The following is a 24,050-nucleotide window of genomic DNA, read 5'->3' on the forward strand; positions in this document are numbered from 1 at the left end:
CACCTTTGGTCCAACATTTATGAGATGCAAATCTTGAAATGCTTGAAAAGAAATCTTCATTTACAGATTATCAGACTAGTTTTAGCTTCTCAGTCTAACCCATGGAAACCAAGAAGGAAAGCCCAAGATATAAATATTATTAAAAACCTCTTTGGACATCTTAGCACTTTGCAGACAGACTCTGGGGTTTTTTCCTCCCCTCTGTTAAAGTTTGCTTAAAAATAGTAAGAAACTGACAGTTAAAGTGGTCAGACATTCTGAGGCACAGAGAAAAAGGTGCATAAACCCCTTTATATTGAGATAAGACTGTGCCCCAAATAATTTAGAAGTTAATTCCCTGCATGTTAAGAGGCTAGGGAAAATGTGTTTTAAATTTCTCAAACAAACAAAACCCACACAAAAAAGGAGGGTTAATACTAGCAAGAATATAAAACATCACCAGAGGTAACATCTCAAAGAGGTATAACATACATATCCAGATACTGAAACAGCCACTGCAGGACTTGTAATAAAATATAGTCAGAGATAATTCAGGACCATCTTTTTCAGCAGAGGTACAGTATTTGCAGTATAAGTGGTCCTACAAGGATCCACAGCCTTTCAGCTGTTTCCTGTGCTGCTCCATATTTATTCTAATAAACATAACTATTTCATAAATATCCATTTCACTCCCAAGCCCCACTTTTCTCCCAACAGCAGTATATTCTGCATTGTGGATGGACAAACATTTCTAAAACCCTATTTGTAGCTTGTAATTCTGTGACATCAGCATCATTGGAAGCCCAGGAGGAGCCTACCTCATTGTTACATTTATCACTTGCCATCAGAAGTCTTTTACTGCACAAAGACTATGACAACAATTCACAACGATTTAGTTTAAAAGTGAGATGTAGGAACAACTAAGAACAGACAGTGACACCAGACAGAACAATCTCCAGAGTGCATTTAGAGAATAACACAGTTTCAGCTCCTGATGAGTGTCAAGAATTCTTCACGGGTCTTTGGATCCTCCCGGAATACCCCCAACATTGTGCTGGTTACTGTTTTACTGTTCATTTTCTGTACCCCACGCATTACCATACACATATGCCTAAAAGAAATAAGAGGGGAGTCAATAAGTCAGACATACTCATAAAAAAGAAGTAAACCCACAGAGAGAGATGTTTCTTACACGGTCATGTTAAATTCTGGGGAAGTGACAAAACCTCCATATCCAGAATGGGTATCTGTCAGTAGTCCCTCAGCTGTCCTCTATGGAAAAGAAAGTCAAATTCCCAGCTCCTAAGTGCTGCCTTCTCTCCTCTGATCCTAGGAAAATCCCACCTTTCCAAGGTGCATTCTGATAACAAGGACATGCCTGTTGCTAGTCCCACACTTTGCTCTACTTGAGGAAGTAGAAGGTGCACTGAGGCTGAACACTGAGGACCCAGGGCAACTGGTAGAGCTGACCACACTGCCAGTTGCCACATCTCTGCAGTGGATAAGGTAGCCCCCCACTTTAAATGGCTCCAACCCACCAGGCCATTTCACTGAACAGGCAAGGATCACTCCTGCCTGCGCTCTGTCTCATAAACAAGCATGGCACACAGCTACCGCAGCCAAAAATGCAACACACAACAGCCCTGCAGCAGGCAGCTGAAATCACATACAGCCCATATGTTACTACAGAACAGCTCAGAGTAACTTACGTAGCTTCAATAACCACTCCAACTCCAGCGGGCTGTAAGGCTTCTGTGATAGCTATTGCAATTTGTTTGGTAAGGCGTTCCTGGACTGAAAGAACAACAGGGAGTTCAGACATGGTGTTAAATCTGACTACCATCAATGCACCACCGCCACTGTCTAGATAGCAACATTGCATCCTTGCTGCTAGGTGTGCCTATTCCCCACCACCACAACACACACACACAAGTACTGCTCTTCCTAAATAAATTTTATTGGTACCAAATCCTATCTTATGTTTTGTATCCTGGAACAGACCTTTTATTTGCTTGTTTATATTGGGAGTCATTTTGCTTTACACCTTTGCAGGAATTGCATTACCATGATTCATTATAACAGCTCTTACATTTCCTATTATGCAGTTAGATTTTCTCACTTCTCTGTTTTCTTTTATTTTTTATGTATTTGCTCACTGGCTTTACTGCTGCACTATTCATTCCCTACACACAATTTCTCTTTTTAAGGAAAGGAAATGGAGATTAAAAATGAGCAAATTAAGAGAGTCTATTGGCCTGCAAAGCTTTACTTCCTGCAGCTCTAGCACCCTCTATTCACCAGTCTGACACCTAATGGTCACTAAGACTTCTGATGCCCAAAACAGGCCAAATTAACTGCAGGACAACGAGAGCAGGCTGAGCCCAACGCAAGGCCTCAGACCCTGCAGCTTCCTCCACTTCTTGGGAGCAGCAGGCAGGCAGCCCATAAACATGGCAGCTCTCGCTTCATCTCTTCAGACGACAATTCTTGAAGTCATCTCTCAAATTATCTGTAGGAGAGTTCATCTCCAGCAGCATCCAACTAGTTTAGTTATTCCTGGCAGCTGTATCTTGTAGCACATTTATCCTCTGAATCAGTTACTGCCTACATCTATTTTCATAGCCAGATTTTACCCTTCACTGGCAACGTAGAAGCTAAGTAAGATGACAGATGTGAAACACCTGCTCAAGAACAGTGTTTTTCTTCACACTAAAATTCACACAGCTATAGTCCACCTACAATTACGAGTACCCTCAGCTGGCTAGCAAAGGAGTGCACACAAGAAAACCAAAAATTCATCTTTTTACCTTGTAATCTTCTGCTGTATATTTCCACAATCCTAAAAGAGAAAAGAAAAAGACAATGTTATAGTTATTCCCATCTGATCATTGTTTGATCTTCACAATTAACTTGACGCTATCAAAACAAGACCACTGTACTGATCCGCGTCCTTCCTGGAAACCCATGCAACATCATGCTGCTGCTCAGCCCCTGGCTGGCATTGCTCAAGGACTTCCCTTAGCCCATCACTGTGTTTTGCCACAGGTTCCCCCTACCTGCAACCCCAGAGACTATTTCAGGGGCAAACCTGTCACTTCTCCTTAGAGCTTCTTCTGTTGGCTGTTACTTTTGAATTATCTGTACCACCACCCACCTACATCACAGAGTTGCAAGGTAATCCATGCCCAAAGACTCTCTGAACGCTAATCCTTGAGCTGAGGTCTGACTACCTCCTTTTGCTTCAGTCTAAACCAAATGCTGTTTTAAGGACAATTCAGATATTGGGATTCCCAGAAGGCTACTGAAATTAAGCAAGAGATGTTTTGGACTCTTGCATTTAACCACAAATTTAACTAACAACAATGAGACAGAATTGTTTTCATTTAAAACAGACACTCTCCACCCATATATCACACCATCCTTCACATTTCAATGCAGGGATGACCTTAATGCTCCCCTTGAACATGACTTCAGATTTAAGCCATATGTGGGGCAATGCAAGTGATACTACCATCATTTATCGCCACAGTACTAAAATCCACACCTTTAAGAAAAGTCTTATAAATAAATGCTCTGTCCCTCAATGGATTATTCATGCCAACCTCAAATGCTTAATTACATGTCAAGTGGCCATGTAAAGAAGTTGCTATAGAAAGCTTCAATACCCATCTGGTCAGACTAGACAAAAAACAGACACTGGCTGGCAGCCTGAGGCATTAGTTACAAGAAATATTTCTGACAATGAGACTTGTCTGCTGTTTTGGAGAGAGAATTATATGCAGAAACTCCCCTCCAGAAATGAAATGGTTGTGTTATAGCTATTCTAAACAAAGCCACATAATATTTAAATACATGGGTAGGAAACGAGCTGATGCTCAGATACTTTTACACTGGTGCTGCATATAAGAAGTCCTATAAGCATGTTTATGTAAAAACAGTTACTTGCATTAGCATTTTCAAGCCTGAGCTTAAAATCCAAAGAACGACGTTTGTTTACTGAATACAGGTCATCCCCAACTACAGAAACCCACCACATTAGACTAATCCTATTACAAAAGATTAGGCCTACAGTACCAATAGCCTCACAAATCTTTGTTTGAACACTGGTTGCATTATATAGGGCACGAAAGGGAAGCACTATTTGACCCACCAATCTCTTCACGGTAAGCACTCAAAAGCAAGTCAGGACTGAGAACATTTTGTTATACAAGAATCTAATCTTTTCAGTATTGCAGTATATGGGAGTTTTACCCTAACTTGAAAAGAGGCGAGATTTAACCTCTCAAGCACAGAGCAGGAAGCCTTGCACATATTCCTGCATGCTTCTATACTAAGTAGTAGGAAAATTGTACACTTCTAGCACCATGTTGCCACTTGCATTAAAAATCACCAAAGACAGTTTTGAGCTCCTTTTTACATCTGCAATTCAGAGGTAACTAGAGACCAGAGCAAGCACAAATCAACTGATGCATATTTCAAATGTGATCCTTAATCTTGCATTCAAGCCCTGCAGAAATGAAACCAAGGACTAAAGACGGTCTCTTCAGGAAGGATGTTCGCCTTCAGAAACCCAACTCAAAAAAAATCACTGCACCACTTAAAAAGATCCAGCTACATGAGTGCCAGCCAACACATGACACAAGCCATGAACTGCCACAAAGACATCCCCAAGCATAAGCAGCTACAGAAGGCAAAGTCTTTCGCCCAGCAACTGCAGTGCTGACAGCTCAGAACCTCATCCTACAATTTCAGCAGTTAGGTACAGCCACAAAAAGCATGTAGGAAAAAATTTAAATGTTCAATTGCCTGTTTCAGCCTTTTAATTAGAGCAAAGTCCCCTCCTATAAGCACTGCTAGAAGACTTAAAGATGACCGCCCTGTAACATGAAGTTACATTAACAAAGTTGTCAGCTCTGAGGGCCCTTCCACTTCCAAACCAATTTCACTGTTGTGCAAGCAGCGCACAGAACAGAGCTGACTGACTTTAAAGCATTTTAGTGTCATACCCTACATGTCTTACCTGCTAAGAAAACCCAGCAGGCATGCAGATTTACAAGGCTAATTCTTATTAGTATTATTGGAACTACAGCAAGACTAACGGACATATCAGGGAAAGTATAAGCAAAACCCATGTGGTCTTTCTGAACTACAGCCAATTTTTTAGATTCATTTCTCAAAAGAGACCCTTCCACTCTGGTCCCCAATAATCTGCTTACTGAAGGGATCTACCATGCCCTTCCTCACCAGAACTAGAAAGTGCCACTTTATAACAAGATTCAGTGCAACAACGGATCCAAGGGCACTTGCTGTGGAAAAAGCTATTTTACATAACAAATGGATTTCTCAAGTGTATCATAATTGCTTTGTTTCTTAGGCTGAACCTTATCTATAAAATATACCCCATGGCTCTCTCAGCAGGTCTCCAGTGAAAGAAAGAAATGCCAAATTTATTTGAAGAGTCAGATAACAGATGAAAGCTTTAGATTCAATTTCTATCCATAGAACATGTTCATTTACAGTTTGGAAGTTTGGGATTTTTGTTCTTATCGGTCAATATACATGCAAGTAGTAAATAGCTAGAGATCCCCACTGGTTTTTGTGGCCTGCCTTAGAACATGACCAAATTCTCTGTTGTTCTTCCTTCTGTGCTCCCCCGCAGACACCAATGCTTTGCATGAACGTACAAAAGCATTACGGCTCTACTACAGTCGACTGATGTGAATTAACACAGAGCTCTAAGACTTATCTGTCCTCTCCACAAAAAAACATAATGCCGAGGATTGGTCTAAATCCAAATCCAGGACACAAAGTGGGCTGAGCTTTAGAGGGGAACCAGATTAGAAAGATTAGCACAGTTAGCACAGCTTGGAATCCTTTTTACAAATTAGCATCACTTTCATTACATTAACACTTACCTAGCAAGCTTGCTGAGGCCAAGTACTTGTTTGTTAGGAAGATAGCCAATATGTACCTAGACAGAGGAGAACAAACCATTAACAGAATCAAACCCACACTTCCAAATACGTATGAAACTCATGCATAGAGAATGAGATGTGTATTTGCCCCAGAACTAACTCTGGAACAGTCCCAAAGTCTTAGCATGTGGGAGGAACATGCCACCATGCAAGCCTGAAAAATTGTGGAGCTAACTGAGACTGTAAATGCCTGGTGAGGTCTATGTCCTGGTGAAGAATAGGTCAGTTTTCTGAGGGGGGGGGGAGAAAAATCACAACTCTTCAAGAGTCAAGGCTTATGTTCCAAGTCTCAGGAATGCTACAGAGTACTACTACGTTTGGGTACAAAAAGCAGCCTATTACTCAGCACAGCACTGTTCGTCTAAAATAAACATGCTTTACTTTCAAGACCTAAAACAGATTTAGGGAGTGGGAGGGAGAGGGACTGTACTTTACTTCCAGTGAAAGATCTGATGGCCAGAAGTACTTAGCCACCAAAATCAGGGTCCACTTACTGATTTTTTTTTTCCCCTTGCTTTGGTAGTACCATAGACCACTGTATGATTAAGTCAACTTCCATCCTGCTCGAATACGGATTTGCTGAACATTCATACTGAACACGTAGTTGCGCTAAGTTGGAATAAGTTCTTTAGTAGAAATGAGCTCAGATACAAAGGTAGGGGAAAGCCATTTAGCTTCTTGTTTTTAGAAAGCAAGATAGGCTACTGAATTCAAGTGGGTTTACAGTTATAACAGATTATAAACCAGCATTTGTGTTCACTGTACCAGAGACTTGAAAAATTAGCCAAGATACAGTAGGGGAGTGTCAGTGTAGGATTCCGTCTTAGCGCTTTGCCTAAAGGCCCCATCTCAGAATCCTGTATTGCTGTACCTGCAGTTAGAGGTACCACAGTGCACCTAATTACCTGGCTAACTTGCTCATTGCTATCACTTCTGTTGGGTAATCAACCCACTGACACCTGAAAAGACATGAAACATTTCAGACAAAGTGAGAGACATAACTTAGAAATAAGCGCTGAATCCTGTTCCCCATAGAGTATTTTTGCGAATGTCTTAATATCATTTAAGATAGAACTGCAAATACAAGACCTACTGGTCAGTGTTTGCAGCCTGTTTGATGTACCCAACAGGAGAATGGTTAGTCTGAGAATATTTAGAGGCATACCAAGTCATTTAGCAGACCATTATACGAGCAGGACCGATTCGGTGTTTGCGAGGAGATTTCTCCAAACCACACAGCCTAAACAGCTAGATGTAAAAAGAATGCATATATTGCCACAGGAGTAACGAAGAGAATATACACAGTACGTGTAACCAAGAATAACAGGCAAAATAGAAAGCTTGCACAGAAAAAGAGGTTACCGTGTTTTCCAGTATAAAATACTAACAGTAAGAAAAGAAAGCAGATGAAATTGAGTTGACTCAACTAAATAAACAGCTGGTTTGTGTTCGGGTATTTTATTTTTGGGAGACAGTTTACTTGGAACATATGTGGTACTGATCGAATTTTACAGACAACAAAAGCACTTGCTACTCTCTGGCCTGGGAGTACTTTATGGTAGAACAGATGAATCAGAATAAGCTCCATCCTTCTGTGCTGACAGGGAAGTGAAGAGGCTGAGATCTGCAGAAGGGGCTACCCACTCTGAACTCTTCATCATGTTTACAGTGGTTAACTTGAGAATATTTTTTTTCTTTTTAAAGTTGTTGGCATCACAATTTCAACACCCTCTGAAACACCAGCCCCTTCCATGGAAGTCCCAACCTCAGCAGCCTCCTGCTACTCGATTTTGACTACCTCCTCCCTGACTGGGCTTGCTTATTTAAGGCTGGGTTGCTAATCAGAAGTTTGTTCCACTCACGGCGGGGGGCGGGGGAGGGGGGGGTGTCCCAAGGTGAATGCGCACTAGATAGCTCTGAGCCAGAAGCTAAATCCGTGACAGAGCCAGCGTGCAGGGTGAGCTGGTTTAATATCAAGATGTCTGCCCTCAAGGCTTGCTGCTGCTTCACGAGGAAGAGCTTTGATATGAAATGTCAGAAACCATTAGATTACTTAGACTAGGAAAGGTTGAGCGTTATATTTTAGGAGCTTAAATCCAAATAAAACTCACATTAAAAGGAGGTCTTCCTTATTTGTATTCTGAAGATTAACTTCTAGAATCATAGCCGTAAGCAGTAAATACTTATAGCTTTAAAAGCTTTGTAGTTACAGCTACAAAGTCTTTTACATGTACTTTAGGTCTTTTATCATGTATTCCCACATTTGTTTTGTGAGGAAGAGTTACCTTTCCAACAAATGGAACGAGGTGATGCTCACACAATGAGAACATGTCTATGTCCTTCACAATTACCATCTCATCATGATCTTCATCAAAGATGGCGTCATTCAGAACATCTGAAATTAAACATTTGCATTAAAAAAAAAAAGATAAATGCACAAGCATGGAAGGTTCTTCCAGCCAGTATCTGAGAAAGCTTGTAGCAAGAGCATAGCTCTCTCAGAACTACAGATTTTAGGGTTGAGATATGGGAGGCAAGTAAGGAGTAACATCACAAGTATGCTTTGGTTTGCATACGATCACACAATTGCCACAGTGCAGTCGGACTACCTACGTGCTACCCCAGAAGTCATCCTATATAATGTTTTAAGTAATAGTTTGAGCCCAGGCTAGCACAAGTCTAGTCTTTGCAGAATTACTGACATCTTAAGAGCAATTAAGACCACAGCTGATAAAGCCCGTGCTGAGGAGAAGAGCACATCTCAAAGTGGGCTTCCATTAGTGCTTCCACATACCGCAAGCAAAGCTGAGCCTGAGGTTTGAGAAAAGCTAAGCCATCACAGTCGTTTCTCCAAACACTTCTACACCAGCATCACTACCTTCAAGGAGACTTTGCACGCAAATAAGATACTCTTTTACTTCATCCTGAAGCCCCCCAGCCAGCAGCTGTTTAGACGTACATAGAAGTCAAAGAGATAGAGCTGTATCCACAGACTGGGAGAGATTTGCTATCCTGAACTGAAAGCAGGCATGCATGTGCATATTCCGGCCTAATTCTGCACCTCAGAGTTAACAGAGCACTGAGGTGGAGAGACCCACGAAGATAGAAGGAAGAAGAGACAGCTCAGTAAGAAAAGGAACATATAACGTGACACTTTGCTAGACTCTGAGCTCAGTAGAACAGATCCTCAGTTGATTTTCCAGACTTAGCAGTCCCCTGACAAGTCCCCAAGCAATCCTGACACAGGTTACAGCAGATCACTACAGCCTCCGCAGACTACAGGCAGCTGGACCATCCTTGGAGAGGTTAAAAGTAGAACGGTCTCAAGTTAAGAGACCGAGCCTTTTGAAGGACAAGGGAGAAAGGCTGTCTAGAAAAGAGAGATGACAAAGACAGAGAAAATAGCAAGACAGAACTAGCTGTACAAAAGGGCTAATAATCAGACAAGAAACTCTGCAAACAAGTTAGCTTGAAGCCACACCAAGTAACTACTTGGAGTTACTTCCAGGAACCAGAGTCACATATACAACGGCCAGAAGGGGAACCAGGGTGCTCAGGAACTGCCCTGCTCCATCCATAGTGGAGCTTAGCACCTGCAGTGATGATTACACAAATCTAATAGTTGTGTCTGCTCTACTTGCCTTTATGCCTTCCCCTGACATGCACGTACACCTAATGGCCACCATCTGTTGTCGATAACGTATCATCATCATGGAGCATTTTAATTTCCTGCTTGCTATCAGCACTACACAGGTAACCCTGGAAACTGTGCGCAAGATGTTCTGCCTGCGACGCATGTTCTTTCCTGAGAACGACTGGCAACCTGCAAGACAGCGAGGCTGAACCCCAGAAGGCTTTTGATCAGGTCAGAGAGCAGGAGTAGGGGGCACAAAAGAGGCCAAGAAACAACTCTGTAAAGGCACATGATTTTGTTCTTCCAATTTCAGAGTCTAGTTTACATCAAACACTGCTGGAGAGTATTTTGATTACATGGGGAGCATCATGCAGTTGTATAGCTACGAATTCAATCAGGAATAGCCAGAACCCAAAACAGAGCAGGCTCAGAGGAAAGGGAAGGGGACACAGAGCAGCCATCTGGGTTCTTAGCTCCCTCCCACAGCACTCTGCAGACATGCCATTTCTACAGCAGAAAGGCAAACAGTGGTTTCACAAAACCTGCTACTATGCCCAGCATTATTAAAACAAAATCCAAACAGATCCACGAAGCATCTCCAGAGTGACTGCTGCTGTTATTAGACCACCAGCCTTGCCAGAAGCGTATCAGAGCCTGATGTTAGATATGGATTTACGTCAGCACATTCGCAAAGCAGACTGTTCAGAACAATCAAAAATGGCCATGTTCTCATTAAGAGTCATGGTAATGTGTGACACAGCATAAGGCCAAAGCTACAACAGAAGCTACTTCACTGTGAAGTCTCATATATATGTATAGATATGCGTATACACACTTATTCATGTATAAAACACATATTAATAGATCGTACAAACTTTAGCTAAGGAACCTAACTCTATTACTGGAATGCTGAAGAGCCATGTTGTATCATGGAGACAGCTGTTAGCCCTATTTTAAAGCTGGGGGGGAAAGAAGGTTAAGTGACCTGTGAAGTACCCACACAGCCAACTTCAGGAACAAAACGCATCCTTCTCACAGCTAAAGCAATCAAACAGGAACACAAAGGTCATCTATCCTTCTTGCATATACTCTCTTAGGCTACAGCCCAGAGTCACAGCAGTTTGGACAATGCCCCCTCACAGCCAAGCTGTACAGGTATGTAAACAGATCCATGCACCAAGAACATAACCACAGAGCTGTGGGATGCTTGGTCCTTCTCATTTATACAGGTCTCGCTAATTTTGCGCCTTAGATTTATTTAATATTAGCAGCAAGTTGCAGCCAGATCACAGACAAAACCTGCTCAGCTGCATAATCTCTGCAGTTGTGCCTGCAGCAAGGTGTGTTGATTTTAAGTCAGCACCAGTTACTCCTTCAGAAGGAGGGCCAGAGCCCATAAAGGAAGACAGCAGCTTAGTGCTAGGCCCTCCAATAACCCCTTCACAACCGCTAGATGATTCAGGGAGACAAGGTAAAACAAAATATGAGACTGAAGGCCACTACCTGTGTAAATGGCCATGGTGTTGAGAGCCCCAGTCACCCCTATCCTGCTCCAGTCCCTCCTGCTCATGCTTCACAAGCCTGTTCTCCTGAAAATAAGCACAGCTTGAAGCCTGTCTATACATCCCTATACCTCCTTCTTCGAAATCCAAGCCTCGTGTTGACAAAAGAAGAGTTAGGTAAGAGTAGCTGCGACAAGATGCTGTGCTATGTCCCACCGCGGCACTTGTTTTCAGTAATTACACAGGAGAGACTTGTTTGGCAGAGACTCAAACGCTTTGTGCAGGGAGGCAATACGATTTTATCTAACTTTGTCTGCCTTTCATTTTTTAATTTTTTTTAGTCATTCATTTGCAACAGCATCAAAGAGGGCCCCGACAAGCTCAGCCTGCAGCACATGTTCTGGAGAACTTAATGGAACTGAAAGGACAGAAGGGGAAACAGGGCCTCAGATTAGTCAGGCCAGAAGCAAAGCTGGGGACAAATTCATGCCTCTTTTCCCATTCTTTCATTCTATCTACTAGGCCATGATGCCTGCTTCACTAGCTTGATTTCAGTTTCCTCATTTGGAGGCTCCAAAACATTTACTCTTGCCGCTCAGGGCAAGGTCTAAAAGTCATGTTGTCCCTCCCCAGGCCTGTCCCAGTTCACACAGAGCAATGTGGCTGTACACTGGCTGCATCTCTCAGCTCTAGAATACCCACCTACCCTTCTAATGCAACTGCATCTTCTCCATCCCTTCCCTCCTGTGGCACCAGGACCTTCAAAGCAAAAGCGTAGAAGTCAACAGGGCTTTTAGAGGGAAGGACAGCTAGAAGTAAATATTGCTAACTTGGTTTCCTGACAAGGCAAGGCACATGCAGCTCAGATGGGCTCCTCCTCAACAGGCTACTTTTCCTTAACACAAGAAGGAAATTCTTCCTCTCAAATGAAGCAACACTTCTACTCCCTCCAAGTACCACCTACGTACTCATCCGTATCAGGAGGACAGGACTAGCATCTCCTCTGCTAGCAAGAAGATGGGCATGTTCATACATCATCCCTTGGCCTCTCAGTCATAACTCCCCTCACTCTTTTCTTAGTTACAGCTGTGCTCAAGTGCTGCCACAAAGCCCTGTCTATAAGCCAAAGGAGACAGCAAATAACACCATTTTCATTCTCTACCACCCCAGAAAAGCTAATGGAATTTACTGCTGAAGTCCTTAAGCCTAGACACAGCATGTTAATGAAAAGCTAAGATTTGAAATAAAATATACAGCTGGGAGGAGGCAAACAAGAACAAACATTATATGTACAGTCAGGGCACTCTCTAGATTATTCCAGCTGATTTTTCCTTCATCCCAGAGTTCAAGTCCTGGTATAGAAACTTCAGTGGGCTCTTAAAACTGAACAGTCACCTCTGCTGCAAGTTAACTCCTGAAACAGAGCAGAATTATTTTTTTCCCCCTTTATCTTCAAAAAGAGTTGATAAAAGCAAAAATCAGAATTGGATGAAGACAGAATGAGAAAGACCTTTCAGGATTTTGCGTCAGAGCTGAGCAAAAAGACCTGTTGCTATAGAAACTATTTGCATGGCTTTAATGTGACACAGGAAAGCAAAAGCACCTCTGGCAACCAAAGAAGCTAGAGCCCGCCCAGCAGCTGGCTCAGTAGGTAAAGGGAATGAAGGATAGCAGCACTCTGCAGAGTAGCACTGCATCAGCTTCACAGCACTTCAGCTGTCCCACTTTTACTATGCCTGGGAGACAGAAGACTGATGTAGGTTGTTCTCACTATGCGTTAAAGTACTTCCCCGTGGTGTTAAGTTGCCTCACCACTCCACTTTAGAGAGGAGTCAGACTGAGGATTGTTCAGCATCAACAGGATGAAGGCAGCCCCAGAGATTCCCTGATACTGTTCCCTGAGCTCATCCATCCTGGCAGAGACATAAGGCACAAGGTTCTGCTGATACCCATTACACAGCTCCAGACTGTCCTCACCAACAGGCCCTGTGCTCTCCACAGCAACCCAAGTCACGGCAGGCAGCCGAGGCCATCGTAGGAATGGGTTGAGGCCAAGGGGGGGGGCAGAAGTCCTATGAGGGTGGTGGGGCACGTCACACCATACCAATGCCCATTAGTTTGAACAAACTGAAGTGCAGGCTGAGGTCAGGTACCTTCTGCTCTCCTGGGAACACAGGCTGAGTTACACCAAAAGCAATGGCAGGGGACCTTGCACAAACTAGGAACAGGTCATGGTTTGGAGGATACTCCAGAACAGCAGTGCCATGAGCCAGACACCAAAGGCTAACTATTCATTAAGGTAGAATCAGCTGAGATATGTTGGCAGATACCTTTGACTGTCTTACTCAAGAAGTTCCTCTTCAGCTGAAGACAGATGTCATTGAGAGAGCAGGAAACACAAGCTAACAGCTGAAGCTAAGAGACTACAGGGTCAGAATTGCATCTGGAAGAAAATTGCTGTAAAAACCTTTCAGTTGCTGCTGGGTAAGCAATAAGATGTAGAGTCAAAACTGAAATTTTTTTTATTTATTCATGTGATGACACTACAGGTAACTGTAGTTAGAGAAAATATTCCGGACAAGAAACAAGAAAATTATTGCAGCCTTTCAGTAGTAAAAAGGTACCAGGAATTTATTATGCATACAGAGAAGAGAAGCAGGCTACAAAAACATTCATATAAAGAGAGTTTGTACTGCCACAGAAAGTTAATGACTTTGGGTTGCTAAGAAAGGGGGTGGTCTGAGTGTGCCATTTGCTTCAAGAAGTCTTGAAGAGCTCTAGAAAGACACAGCCTAAGATGCTACATTACTATTTAAATAGGCATTAGAGTTCAAAAGCTGCAGAGAAAATTAATTGAGCACTATGTGGCTTCCTTGCCATAACAAACCTAATAGGAACAAAGAGAAACCTCAGACGCAAAAGAATTTACAAGTTTGACTAATATTTCAGATTTCATCACTGCCACACCAAAGGACTAGAAACAGGCATTCAACTTCAGACATGAACACTTGCTTCAGAAGCAAAGCTTAATTCCTCAGTTACCAGAAAAGAGGTGAACCAGATGTGTAATTTAAGGCACATTTCATAGAAGCAAAGATGGAAGAAAAGCATTATTGCTATTCAACTAATTCAGGCCATCACTTGTACAGATTTGTTTATTTTCCTTACAAGACACTTTCCATGTTGCAGTGAGAGACTCGGGTTTATTCATAAGAGATCAGTTATTGCAGACTTTCAGATGAAGCTAAGATTAGGTTCTAGAAGTTGTCCTCTGCCAGGAGGTTTATTAATATGAGGGAAAGCAGGGTTACGGAGATGCTCATTAAAATGTATCAGGATTTCAATAACCATTTCAATGTCTCATGTCATAGAAGGTGCTGGAAGTCCCCTCATCCACACCTCTTTCTGAAATTGAAACAAGGGAAAAAAAAAAATCAGAGAAGATGAAACAACACTTTGGAAACACAACATCAAGAGATCAGAAGCCTTTGAGATTCAAGAAGTTAAGACATTGAATAAATTCCCAACAAAACCCCGAACAAGCTTGGTGTTACTTGAGCATTAATGCGGAGGGGAGATCATCCTGGAAAGTCCTACAGTCCTACTTCCCAACAGAAGTTTCGCTGCATTGAGTACCTGTTTCAGTATGGTAGGCTTCACGCATGTGGGGGTAGAGGTTGAGGAAAGAAACCCCCAGGAACCTTACTCTGAACGTCTCTCCCACCCTCTGGTTTACAAGAAACAAGCCATGGCCATAACACAATAATGCTGATGTTTAAGTTATTAATAGGTTAGACTGTTGCATCTATGAGAAGCAAGAGAACTAGCAGTACCTCGTTTCCAGGCAAGAATGAATAACTCACCAGCTCTTAGCAAAGGGCAGTGCTGCTGATCAAACAGCCTTGTTTGTTTAAGGCACTGCTTATTCTTACATAGCAATGCTTAGCACCTCTCATCCACAGCAAACTGAGTAGGCTCAGAAAAATTTATGAGCTTACACCAGTGTTGTCATCTGTCAAAATACCAAATCCACACAGACAAGAAGATGAAGAAAAAGAGTATTAAGGTTGCATTCTTTCACCCTTCACCATAGGAAAAGCACATAAACTAATGAGAGAGGAAAAGCAACATAAGCAATGTACACACAGGTGTTAATCTACTGTATGAGACCCAACTAGTTGTTATTTGCTTTAAAGTAAGAGCTGCACAGTAGAGTCACTTAGCTTCCAGGCAAATAAAGCATACATGCAGCCTTTCAAAACCACAGAGGTTCAGGAAGCAAAGTTACCCTCTCCCGGTATTTTCAATTTTCATTTCCCTATTAAACATGCTGAAAGGACAGCTGAACCTGCCAACATGCTTGAAAGCTAACATACCTACCAGAAAAGTCTCCCAGCCTTTATTCATGTAACAACTATCACCATTACCAGCAAGTACGCTGTTTAATGAACATGCTGTTTTGCCTAGAGTGCTTGTGGATGATGAAAACAAGTTAACTTCCTACTGCAGATGCAGGTTGCTTGTTCAGCCCTGTGCCTAATGTTTCCTACGGGATTACACAATCAGAACCAACTCCTTTATGATTTACCTTTTGAAGCTAGCATCCTTGACACTCACTGTAACTGACACTGTTTCTGTAACTTACCTCTGCTTAGCGAGATTGATTCTGAAGTCTTCGGCTTCAGTTACAAGTTAGTACTGTCTGCAATCATGTATTTCCATTTATTCACTCATTTACCACATTTGCACACACTTGTGCTTTGTAGTATTTATATATAAACTCACAGACAGCATCTCCGAGTATGACATTAAGTCTTTAGTAAAAGGAGGGACAGATCTCTCAAGATAACAGTCTTTGTGTGGCAGGCAATTGCCTGAACCAAACATAACAAAGCTAAAAGGCAACTGCCTATCAACAGTCCTGCTCACCTTTATTAACCAAGAGGACAGGTTACTATTTTGCAGTGTAATTTACTCCCAGGAGTATGAAGCTGATAGATCAGACCCTGGAAAAGAAAACATGTTCTTGGATGCTCATGCAGAAGCACGGCATGAAATTGAGAAGCAGAACTTTTGGTATCTTGTCTGCTCTGCCATCCTTACCAATACATTAAGAGGTTTCTGTTGTAATGGCTGTTAGTCTACACTGATGCCCAAGTATGAGCTGCTAGTATTTTTTAAATCTGGTCTCCAGCTGGATTTTATTTTAAAATCACTGGAGGCATCCTTGCTACTCCAATGAAAGTTTGATGACTAGTACTATAGAAGTGAGATCAATACATCTGAATACATTTTGTCAAAGAAAGAGGTTGAGGCCTTTATAAAGCCAGCATTAATAAGGGAAAAGACATAATCTAGAAAAAACAAAGAGCCAGATTTAGACACTTAGCAAGCAAACGTTGCTAATGGCTCTGAAATACAATACTGACCAGCTGCAGAACACAGATAGCAAAGATGAATAAGGGGTAAAGCAGGAACACTGTTAGTCTGCACTGTTGAAAACAAGCTAGGAAATACACACACAGTGGAAGCTAGAAAGCAGAATCAGCTTCTCTGCTACTCACATAAATCTGAATGGAGAGAAGGGACAGAATTTAGATGTAACCTTCCCTACAACACTACAAAGTTAAGCTATGGAAAGTACAAAAATACAAATCCAATCGGGTGTCATGGAAGCAAAGTGACAACACCCAGGAAAGGAGATCAAATGTCCAGCACATTTAACCATGCCCCAAATGTATTATGTTCTCAGACACATGGTAACAAAAAGATCAAGAAAATAGTTTGTTCTTAAGGGTGAATTATCAATCAATCAAGGCTCAAAAAGAAAAACAATACCCATTTGCCAACTCTGTTGAAACCACGCATCAGCTCAGCAGCTTCCAAAAGCTTTATGGGTTCCTTAAGCCAAATTCCCTACTCACACCACTTGGTCATCTTCTCCTCCAATGCCACCACAGAGGACAGATTGCTGCATGGCAGGTAAGGCCATCATCCCTCACCATACCCAAAAGCTTCCAGCCACCTGACTGCACTCAAAGTGTTCACTGACAAGTAAGAGCAAGGCACCACTCAAATCACCAGCCTCTGAGAGCAGCAGGCAGCATTCAAGGCAGTCAGGTAGCTTAGTTTTGTGAAAAACCACATAACCCCCATGTACTCAATTACAGCAAGTGAGGCTCAAGCCAACCACATTAAACACTGAAGACCTCCTGCAGTGTACTTGCAACTTCACACTCTCCAGTCTTCACTGTATTTCATAGTTTGGGAATATATCTATTATATCATATTTTGTGTTCCCACATGGCAAATTAAAATGCCATCAGAAATGAATTACTTTTCTCCTGCCTACCTAAGGCAGGTACGCAAGCAGACAAATGCAGAAGGCTGATTTTAAAGCCTGTAGCTGTACTTACATTCAGTACCTTGGTTCATCTTTGTCGCTTTTCTGACTGTACAGTCTGGCAGCATTTCCACATACTGGCAAGGGTTGTGAGCTCAGCTGGAGCCAGCTGAAGACGGGTGCCTGTTGCAACACACCTTGCTTCTAGCCCTGTGTTTCTACAATCACCACCCCAGAGCTTTTACTTGAGAAACCTTTTACAAAAAGATGGGACTTACAGCTATTATAAGTGTCTGTTTTCTTCTGCCTGTTGGGGATTAAACTTGAACACACTCCTCAACACATATCCCACAAATCACTGCTTTAACCTCTGCCTATCCAGACAGTTCCACATAAGGAGCTGAATAAGCTGCAGAATAAACCTGAGAAAACAAAAGGTCAGGGCTGCTTTTTGTTGGGGTTTGGGTTGTGGTTGTTTGGGGGGTTTTTTATTTGCTTTATGGGTGGGGGTTTTTTTGTTCTTGTGTTCCCTCCCCAACTCCCATCCTTTCTTTCACAAGTCACTTCCTGGTCTAGTTCACAGCCTGGCTAGGCAGACAGTTGTATTAACATAACCAAGTGAACAGTACATCAGGATGCCGCAACAGAGACAAACAGCAGGAGCTGCAGTCCCACAGCTAGCCTTGTTCCCAAAGACTTTGTAGTTGTTGGCTCTACGATTCACAATGTATTTAAAACTCTCCCAAGTGGAAGTTACTTCCATATCAACCTGTGGACTTGTCCTTCAGCTACAGTTCTTTCTTCTGTTTGGCTAGTAAGGGTGGGAAGACTGAAAGCTGGGCATTGTGTAAGAAGAGGTGACTAGCTGGAAAGTAAAAAGATCTCCCACCTGACACAGGAAGGAATGTTAGTATCACAGCTTCATTTTATTTCCTAGAAAGAAAAGAGCAGAGCAGTTAAAGAGTACAGCACCTAGCAGTGACACTTTCTACTCTTGGATATAATACTGCCCTCTCCCAGGTATGGATATTTAGAGGAGTAGACTATCCAGAACTACTCTGCTTAATTAAATGTATGTGAGAGATTAGGACAGACTATTCAGGTCCCAGAGAATCCACACTGGAGCAGAAGAAAGCTATTAAAAAAACTTAAGGGAATGTGCGGCTCTGCACACAAAACTGGCAGCAAGACAAGAGAGGACTTAAGATGGGCAGCAACCTCATCCAGGTTCAGCACACAAATTCATGCTCGGAAACTATCACTAAAAAAATCCTTCTGCTAGAGACTGCCAGGATGACTGAGAGACCTCCTGTGTTTTACAGCAGTAACGAGACACATGCAATCCCCAAACAAGAAAGTTATTCCCAGTAGACAAAGGATCATTCTGTGAGACCCTGATGAAACCTCATCTCAAACACACAATGCAGCGGGACTAAAGTAAGAGAGGAAAGAGGATGGCCACTGCAGCCCAGGGCCTATTTCCAGATGTGAACCTGATAACCTGGTTTGATCTGAAAGGCAAAAAAAATGACAAGGCAGAAGTGCTGTTCCTGGGGGAAGCTAAGACACAACATGGGCACATGAGTGTAAGCCGGCCATGAGTAAGTTAATGCTGGAAGTTACACACAATCTGATTTCAGAAGAGCCAACTGTAGTTTCTTTTTCACCACTCAAAACACAAAGGTCAGCCTTTAAGTTGAAGCACCACATGCTTATGGAAGAGGACTCTGACACATTAGCAGAAGCTCCTTGATGCCAGTGACCAGCATGGTTCAGCCTTTTCATTCAGCTGTTAACACCCTGATGCAGTTCTGGGGCAGGCTCAATACACCAGTGCTGTACTCCAGAGAGCAGAACACTCAGCTCCTTCCTGATTGGCATTCAAAGATCCTTGCTGACAGTATTTGCATCCCTTATGCACTAACAGGAATTTGCCTTTTACTGTAAGAGGCAGAAGGGGGAAACCCCCAGCTTGGGAAGTCCTTTTTTACTGTTTATACTGGGTACAGTCTTTAGCAGAAAGGCTAAGAAGAGAAAAACTGATGTAAAAACCTAAATTTTCAAGCAGGATTTACCCTGCCCTGGAGCCAAGAGACAATTTCAGAGTTGCTGGTGATGAGGTGAACAAATCCCACCCAGTTCCTCTCCTCCTGCCCTCAGGGAGGGCCCGCGGCCAGCAAGCAGCTAAGACACTCATCTGGGGCAGGGATGTGAACCTGGGGTACCTCTCTACATCTGCATTCACTGCTGGGACCCCGAGACGGGGCAGGGATCTCCCTGACCTCCTCCCTTCTTACCTCACTTCCTCAAGTTTCATTCCCACCTTTGAAAAGCCTCACCTGATGCTTTTATCAGCAGAACGGGACCTTATCTGAGAAAATTCAAGCCACCTATGTCTGCTAACAGAAGCCAATGTTCCTACCCCTTCTGAGCACAGCCCAGCTCAGCTGCGGATGGAGGAAGGTACAATCAACAAGTTCCTATGCCAGAACTTTAGAAGTTGACACCAGAAGAGGGAAAGCAAAAGCACTTGTTCACCAAAACCAGAAGCGCATAAGTTCACGACAGATCGTGCACTTTACCAGCACGGAGTTTAAAAAAAAAAGAAACCGGGGGAAGGAGGGGACAGAGAGACCCCGAGGTGCCGGTGTTCCTAGCGCACACGGCTGATGACTTACTGACACGGGGCACCAGGCGGACGGCACGGCATCGCCGAAGCCCATTTTAAGAAAGAAAGTAGGAAAGCCATCACCACGGCTGGTGTCAAAGCAGCAGGCTCCAGCTCCGCCGCCCCCGGCCCGGATCCCTCCCCGGGCTGACACCCGCCCACCCACCCGGGGGGAGCGCTCCCTACCCGAGATGGTCTCCTGGTAGCCCTTGGTAAAGAACTGCATGGCGGTGGCCGCCCTCCAGGGCGTCTTCAGCAGCCCCTGCCTCTCGGGGTCCTCGCCCAGCGAGCGCAGGATGGTGGTGTAGGCGGCCGCCAGGCTGGGCAGGCTCAGCTCGTTGTCCTCCTCGCTGCGGGGCCGCTCGCCCCGCCAGCCATCCCCGCTGCCGCCAGCGGAAGGGACGCGCGGTTTCTCGGCGCCCGTCGACGGGGAGGAAACGGCGGAGGGCGGCGGCCTTTCCTGCCGCGCGTACCCGTTACAGCTCCGCGCCGCCTCCATGGGCAGCCGGCAGGGCCCGGCCGGCCCCCCGCCTCGCCGTCCGGGCAGCGCGCTGCGGCGGAGCCCGTCGCCCTCAGTCCTTCCTCCCTCCCGCCGCCGTCGCCACCTCAGGCCTCCCGCCCGCCGCCTCAGCCGCTCAGCTTTATACCGCCCGCGCCGCTGCCGTTGGCCGCCGCCCCCGCGACGTCACCCGCTGTGTCATGAGCCGGCCGGTCTCAGCCCGCCGCGGCGGGTGTGTGAGCGGGGAACAGCCCGGACCCGCCGGCTGAGGCGGTGGGCTGAGAGAACCGGGGGGGGGTGAGGGAAACCGGGCCCCGAACCGCTTTAGGGGAACCCCCTTCCATCGCTTCTATTGCGGGGAACGTGGGGAGGGCTGCTGCGGCGGGGGATGGATGAGAAGGGTCCCGCCGGGATGCGGGGCCTTGTCCTGCGCAGCAGGTCCCAACGTCGTTCTCCATTTTGTCTTCACCTTCCAGAGCCGGTCCTTCTCCCGCTGGGGTGATGATGGTGGCGCACCCCGCTCGGTAGCTCGCCGGTGCTGCTGGAACGCCGTCGTAACCGTTCGGGTCGGCGGGATGCATCCACCGGAAAGATCCCGGGTATGGATTGACCTTCCTTCGTGACACAGTCCCTGCCACTTCGTCACGGCTGGGTTTCGGTCCCTTCCAACCCATGAGCTCTGCATTCATCTTCCTGCTGAAGGGCTGATGTGCCCCGACGTTTTCATTTTCCCACCCGTGGCTCTGGAAATGCGCCGTCTCTGATGACCGACGCCAAATATTTTGGGGTTTCCGCAGGGATCCAGCTGGGATGTCACCCCTGCCAGTGGTTTGAGCATCCTCCAAACACTTTGGGGGCAAATGTGACAGACAGAGCACTGCTCATCTCTGCCAACAGCAGCTGGCAGCCTGTTCTGCCCCAGCCCCACATAGGGTTCAAATGTTGGCGAACAAATAAATGTCGGGGCAGGTGGTTTGGGAGGGAGGTCCCCTCCAGCCGAAGCTATTCTGGGATTTTATGAGCTAGAAACTGAGTCTTAAGGTTCAGCTGAGCGTAGGGTGTATGCTCCGTCACCTCAAGGGTAACTAATATTTTATGGATTGCCATCAAAATAAATGGCCGAGATACTAAGGGACACAGCAAAGCCCTCTCTTTTCACACCTGATCTGTCTGTAAGGCAGCAGGGTCAAATTCTCCCCCTGCCCCTGTTCCTAGGAAGTGGTAAATTGTCGGGGAGATAAGGAGGGGAAGGAGCTGTCGGCAGGATGGGGTGCAGAGCATGACTCACTGGCTTTCCTCCGTCTCCAGGCACAAGAGCTACATTTAACCAAGACAAGCAAAAAAAAAAAAGAAATAAAAAAACCCCCACCAAAACGGCAGCAGTAACACGTTCCACATTTATCATTCGGTTTCCGATCACAGGTTTTACCAGAAGACAGCCAGGATGACTCAGGTGAAATCAAGGGGCCGGCGCTGGCCTGCAGCCAGTCAGGCTTTACTGCGGTTTTATTGCCCCAGGCGCCGATTGGGAACAGAAACTGCCGTACTGGAGGATTTGAAGCCCTGAACTCCATGCCTGCTCCTCCCCAGACACCCACTGATGTGGAGCTGGGTACCTCCCATCATTTCACAACCCTCTGAGGCTGTCCAAATCCTCCATATAAACTAGATGGGTTCCCTTACTAGAAACATGCAAAAACTGTTCATGGGACTCGGCAGAACTACCACTTTCATTTGGATCCAGGCCAAGCTGACACGGTTCAAAGGCTGGGTAGCATTTCTTAGGAGCTATGAACCACTGAGACCTAATCATCCATAGGAAAAAGGCATTAGTAAAGGGCATCTAAGTACATTGGCACTCCCTAGTCTTTGCTACCTTTATTTTCTTGGAAAAGAATAAGATAAGCTCCCCCCAGAGTCACCCCGGACTTTATAATGGTCTGAACTCAGCAGCTGTGGGAGTTGGTTGTAATTTTTCTCCAATTTATGGGGAAAGAAGGGCAGTTACCAGCTTATTTGCTAGCATGAGCACTGCGTGGATGTGCAGAAAACCACTTTTTCTGGGCATGTTTGAGCAGAGGTTGCACACACGGGAGCCGATGCTGGCAGTTCTGCTAACAGCATTTGCAAACACAGAATTATTAGGTTTAGGGAATTTAGGCATGTGTCAGGATGTGTTACAACACAGCCTGATTTCCAGCCATGGCAAAGTCCTCTCCTTCTGAAACACAAACCCACATCAGCTGGGTAAGCAGAAGCACTAATGCTTGGCCCTTTTTTATTTTTAAGTAACTTATGATAATATTTTATTGGTTGTTCCGTATTAATTACACCCCATGTTCTCATGTAGCCTTCCCAAGAAATTTTTCTTTGCTATTTCTCATTATACCCAAAAAAAGAAAAACACAGGCGATAAAAGAGTGGCAGACGGTACCATGCAACGTTGTGTTAAAAAATATTCTGAATTTCCTAGAGGGAATCTGCCGTTTCTCTTTCCTGTGCTCGCTCAGAGCTTGGGGGTTATTTTCGCTGTTCAAAGATTGAAGAGAGATTCTTAAAAAGCAATGAAACAGGGAGTGCAAAACATCCTGAGGCTCTAAGTTGAATTATTTGCAAATCTAAAATAAGGTCTAGAGCAGGTAAAAGCCCAGCGCATCTGCTGGAGGGTACCTGGGGGGTCCCCGTGAGAGCCAGGGGAAGCTGCTGGGTGCCAAAGTGGGCACACACAGGTGCGTGGTCCATGGTAAAGCCCATCAGAGCCCTCTCTTGTCTTTGAAAGTAGGGAAAATACAAAATAGGGACAGGATGGAGTGGGTTAGTATTCAGGCTCCAGCTCCTTGACCTGTTTTAGTCAGTTGAGCTTCCCTCCGGTTTCAGTGGCATTGAGTGGAACCTGGTGGGGAAGGGCCGGAGCATCATTCCCTGCGTGCATCAGATGCTCCTCGGGGTTTGAAGAGTGGGCTCTTGAAAGAAGCCTCTCCAAGCCAAGCTGGCTAAGGATGAAGAGACCCTAGGCAATCTTCACTGGGTCAGATGAAGACATCTAAAAGGTATCTCAAGGGCAATTTCTGCACTGACAGCTGCTAAAAAGCTGAGATAAATCACGCACAAAAGACACTCATTTTTCCTCCATTGACTATAAAGTGGGAGTGTTCAGGACTGGGCTTAGAGCTTAAAGTTAGAGATGATGAATTCCACCTTCTCAAACCATCTGCGTCAACCCAGCGTATCATTAACGGCTCAAGTAAGAAAAGAGCAATGCAGATCGATCCTGCTATTAACATCAAGCCAGAATGAGACCCAAACGTGATCTTCAAATAATAGCTGTGCCCACAGCGGCGATGGATGGCAACGTCGCAGCCTACTGACATCCTTCCCGTGCCCTGGAAATACAGCTTGGGATTATCAGCCCCTGGAATCACAGCGTGTCAGTTTAAAGAGTGAATCATG

The 24,050-nt window shown here is 44.6% G+C and overlaps 1 protein-coding gene across 1 annotated transcript; it reads right to left on the reverse strand.

Annotated features, from left to right (window-relative positions):
• Positions 1-529: 529 nt before the first annotated feature.
• GCH1 (GTP cyclohydrolase 1) lies at positions 530-20,620 on the reverse strand. The gene is made up of 6 exons (XM_010579795.1): positions 20,288-20,620; positions 8,240-8,349; positions 5,895-5,950; positions 2,787-2,818; positions 1,689-1,773; positions 530-1,090 (listed from the first exon to the last, which is right to left on the reverse strand). Exons 1-6 carry the CDS (start codon positions 20,598-20,600, stop codon positions 964-966), a joined length of 723 nt encoding a protein of 240 aa, XP_010578097.1. The 5' UTR covers positions 20,601-20,620; the 3' UTR covers positions 530-963.
• Positions 20,621-24,050: the final 3,430 nt, after the last annotated feature.

Source organism: Haliaeetus leucocephalus, unplaced genomic scaffold (genome assembly GCF_000737465.1).
Source record: "Haliaeetus leucocephalus isolate CR32 unplaced genomic scaffold, Haliaeetus_leucocephalus-4.0 Scaffold678, whole genome shotgun sequence".
In the NCBI taxonomy this organism is placed as follows: domain Eukaryota; kingdom Metazoa; phylum Chordata; class Aves; order Accipitriformes; family Accipitridae; genus Haliaeetus; species Haliaeetus leucocephalus.

Bases quoted from the DNA above. Each gene is read 5' to 3' on its own strand.
- GCH1 (XM_010579795.1), bottom strand. From the start codon at position 20,600: ATGGAGGCGGCGCGGAGCTGTAACGGGTACGCGCGGCAGGAAAGGCCG. The intron at 8,350-20,287 runs GTAGGGAGCGCT...GTTTAATTTCAG, and splicing joins CTACCAGGAGACCATCTCGG to ATGTTCTGAATGACGCCATC. The intron at 1,091-1,688 runs GTAAGTTACTCT...TATTTCTTTTAG, and splicing joins GGAGTGGTTATTGAAGCTAC to GCATATGTGTATGGTAATGC.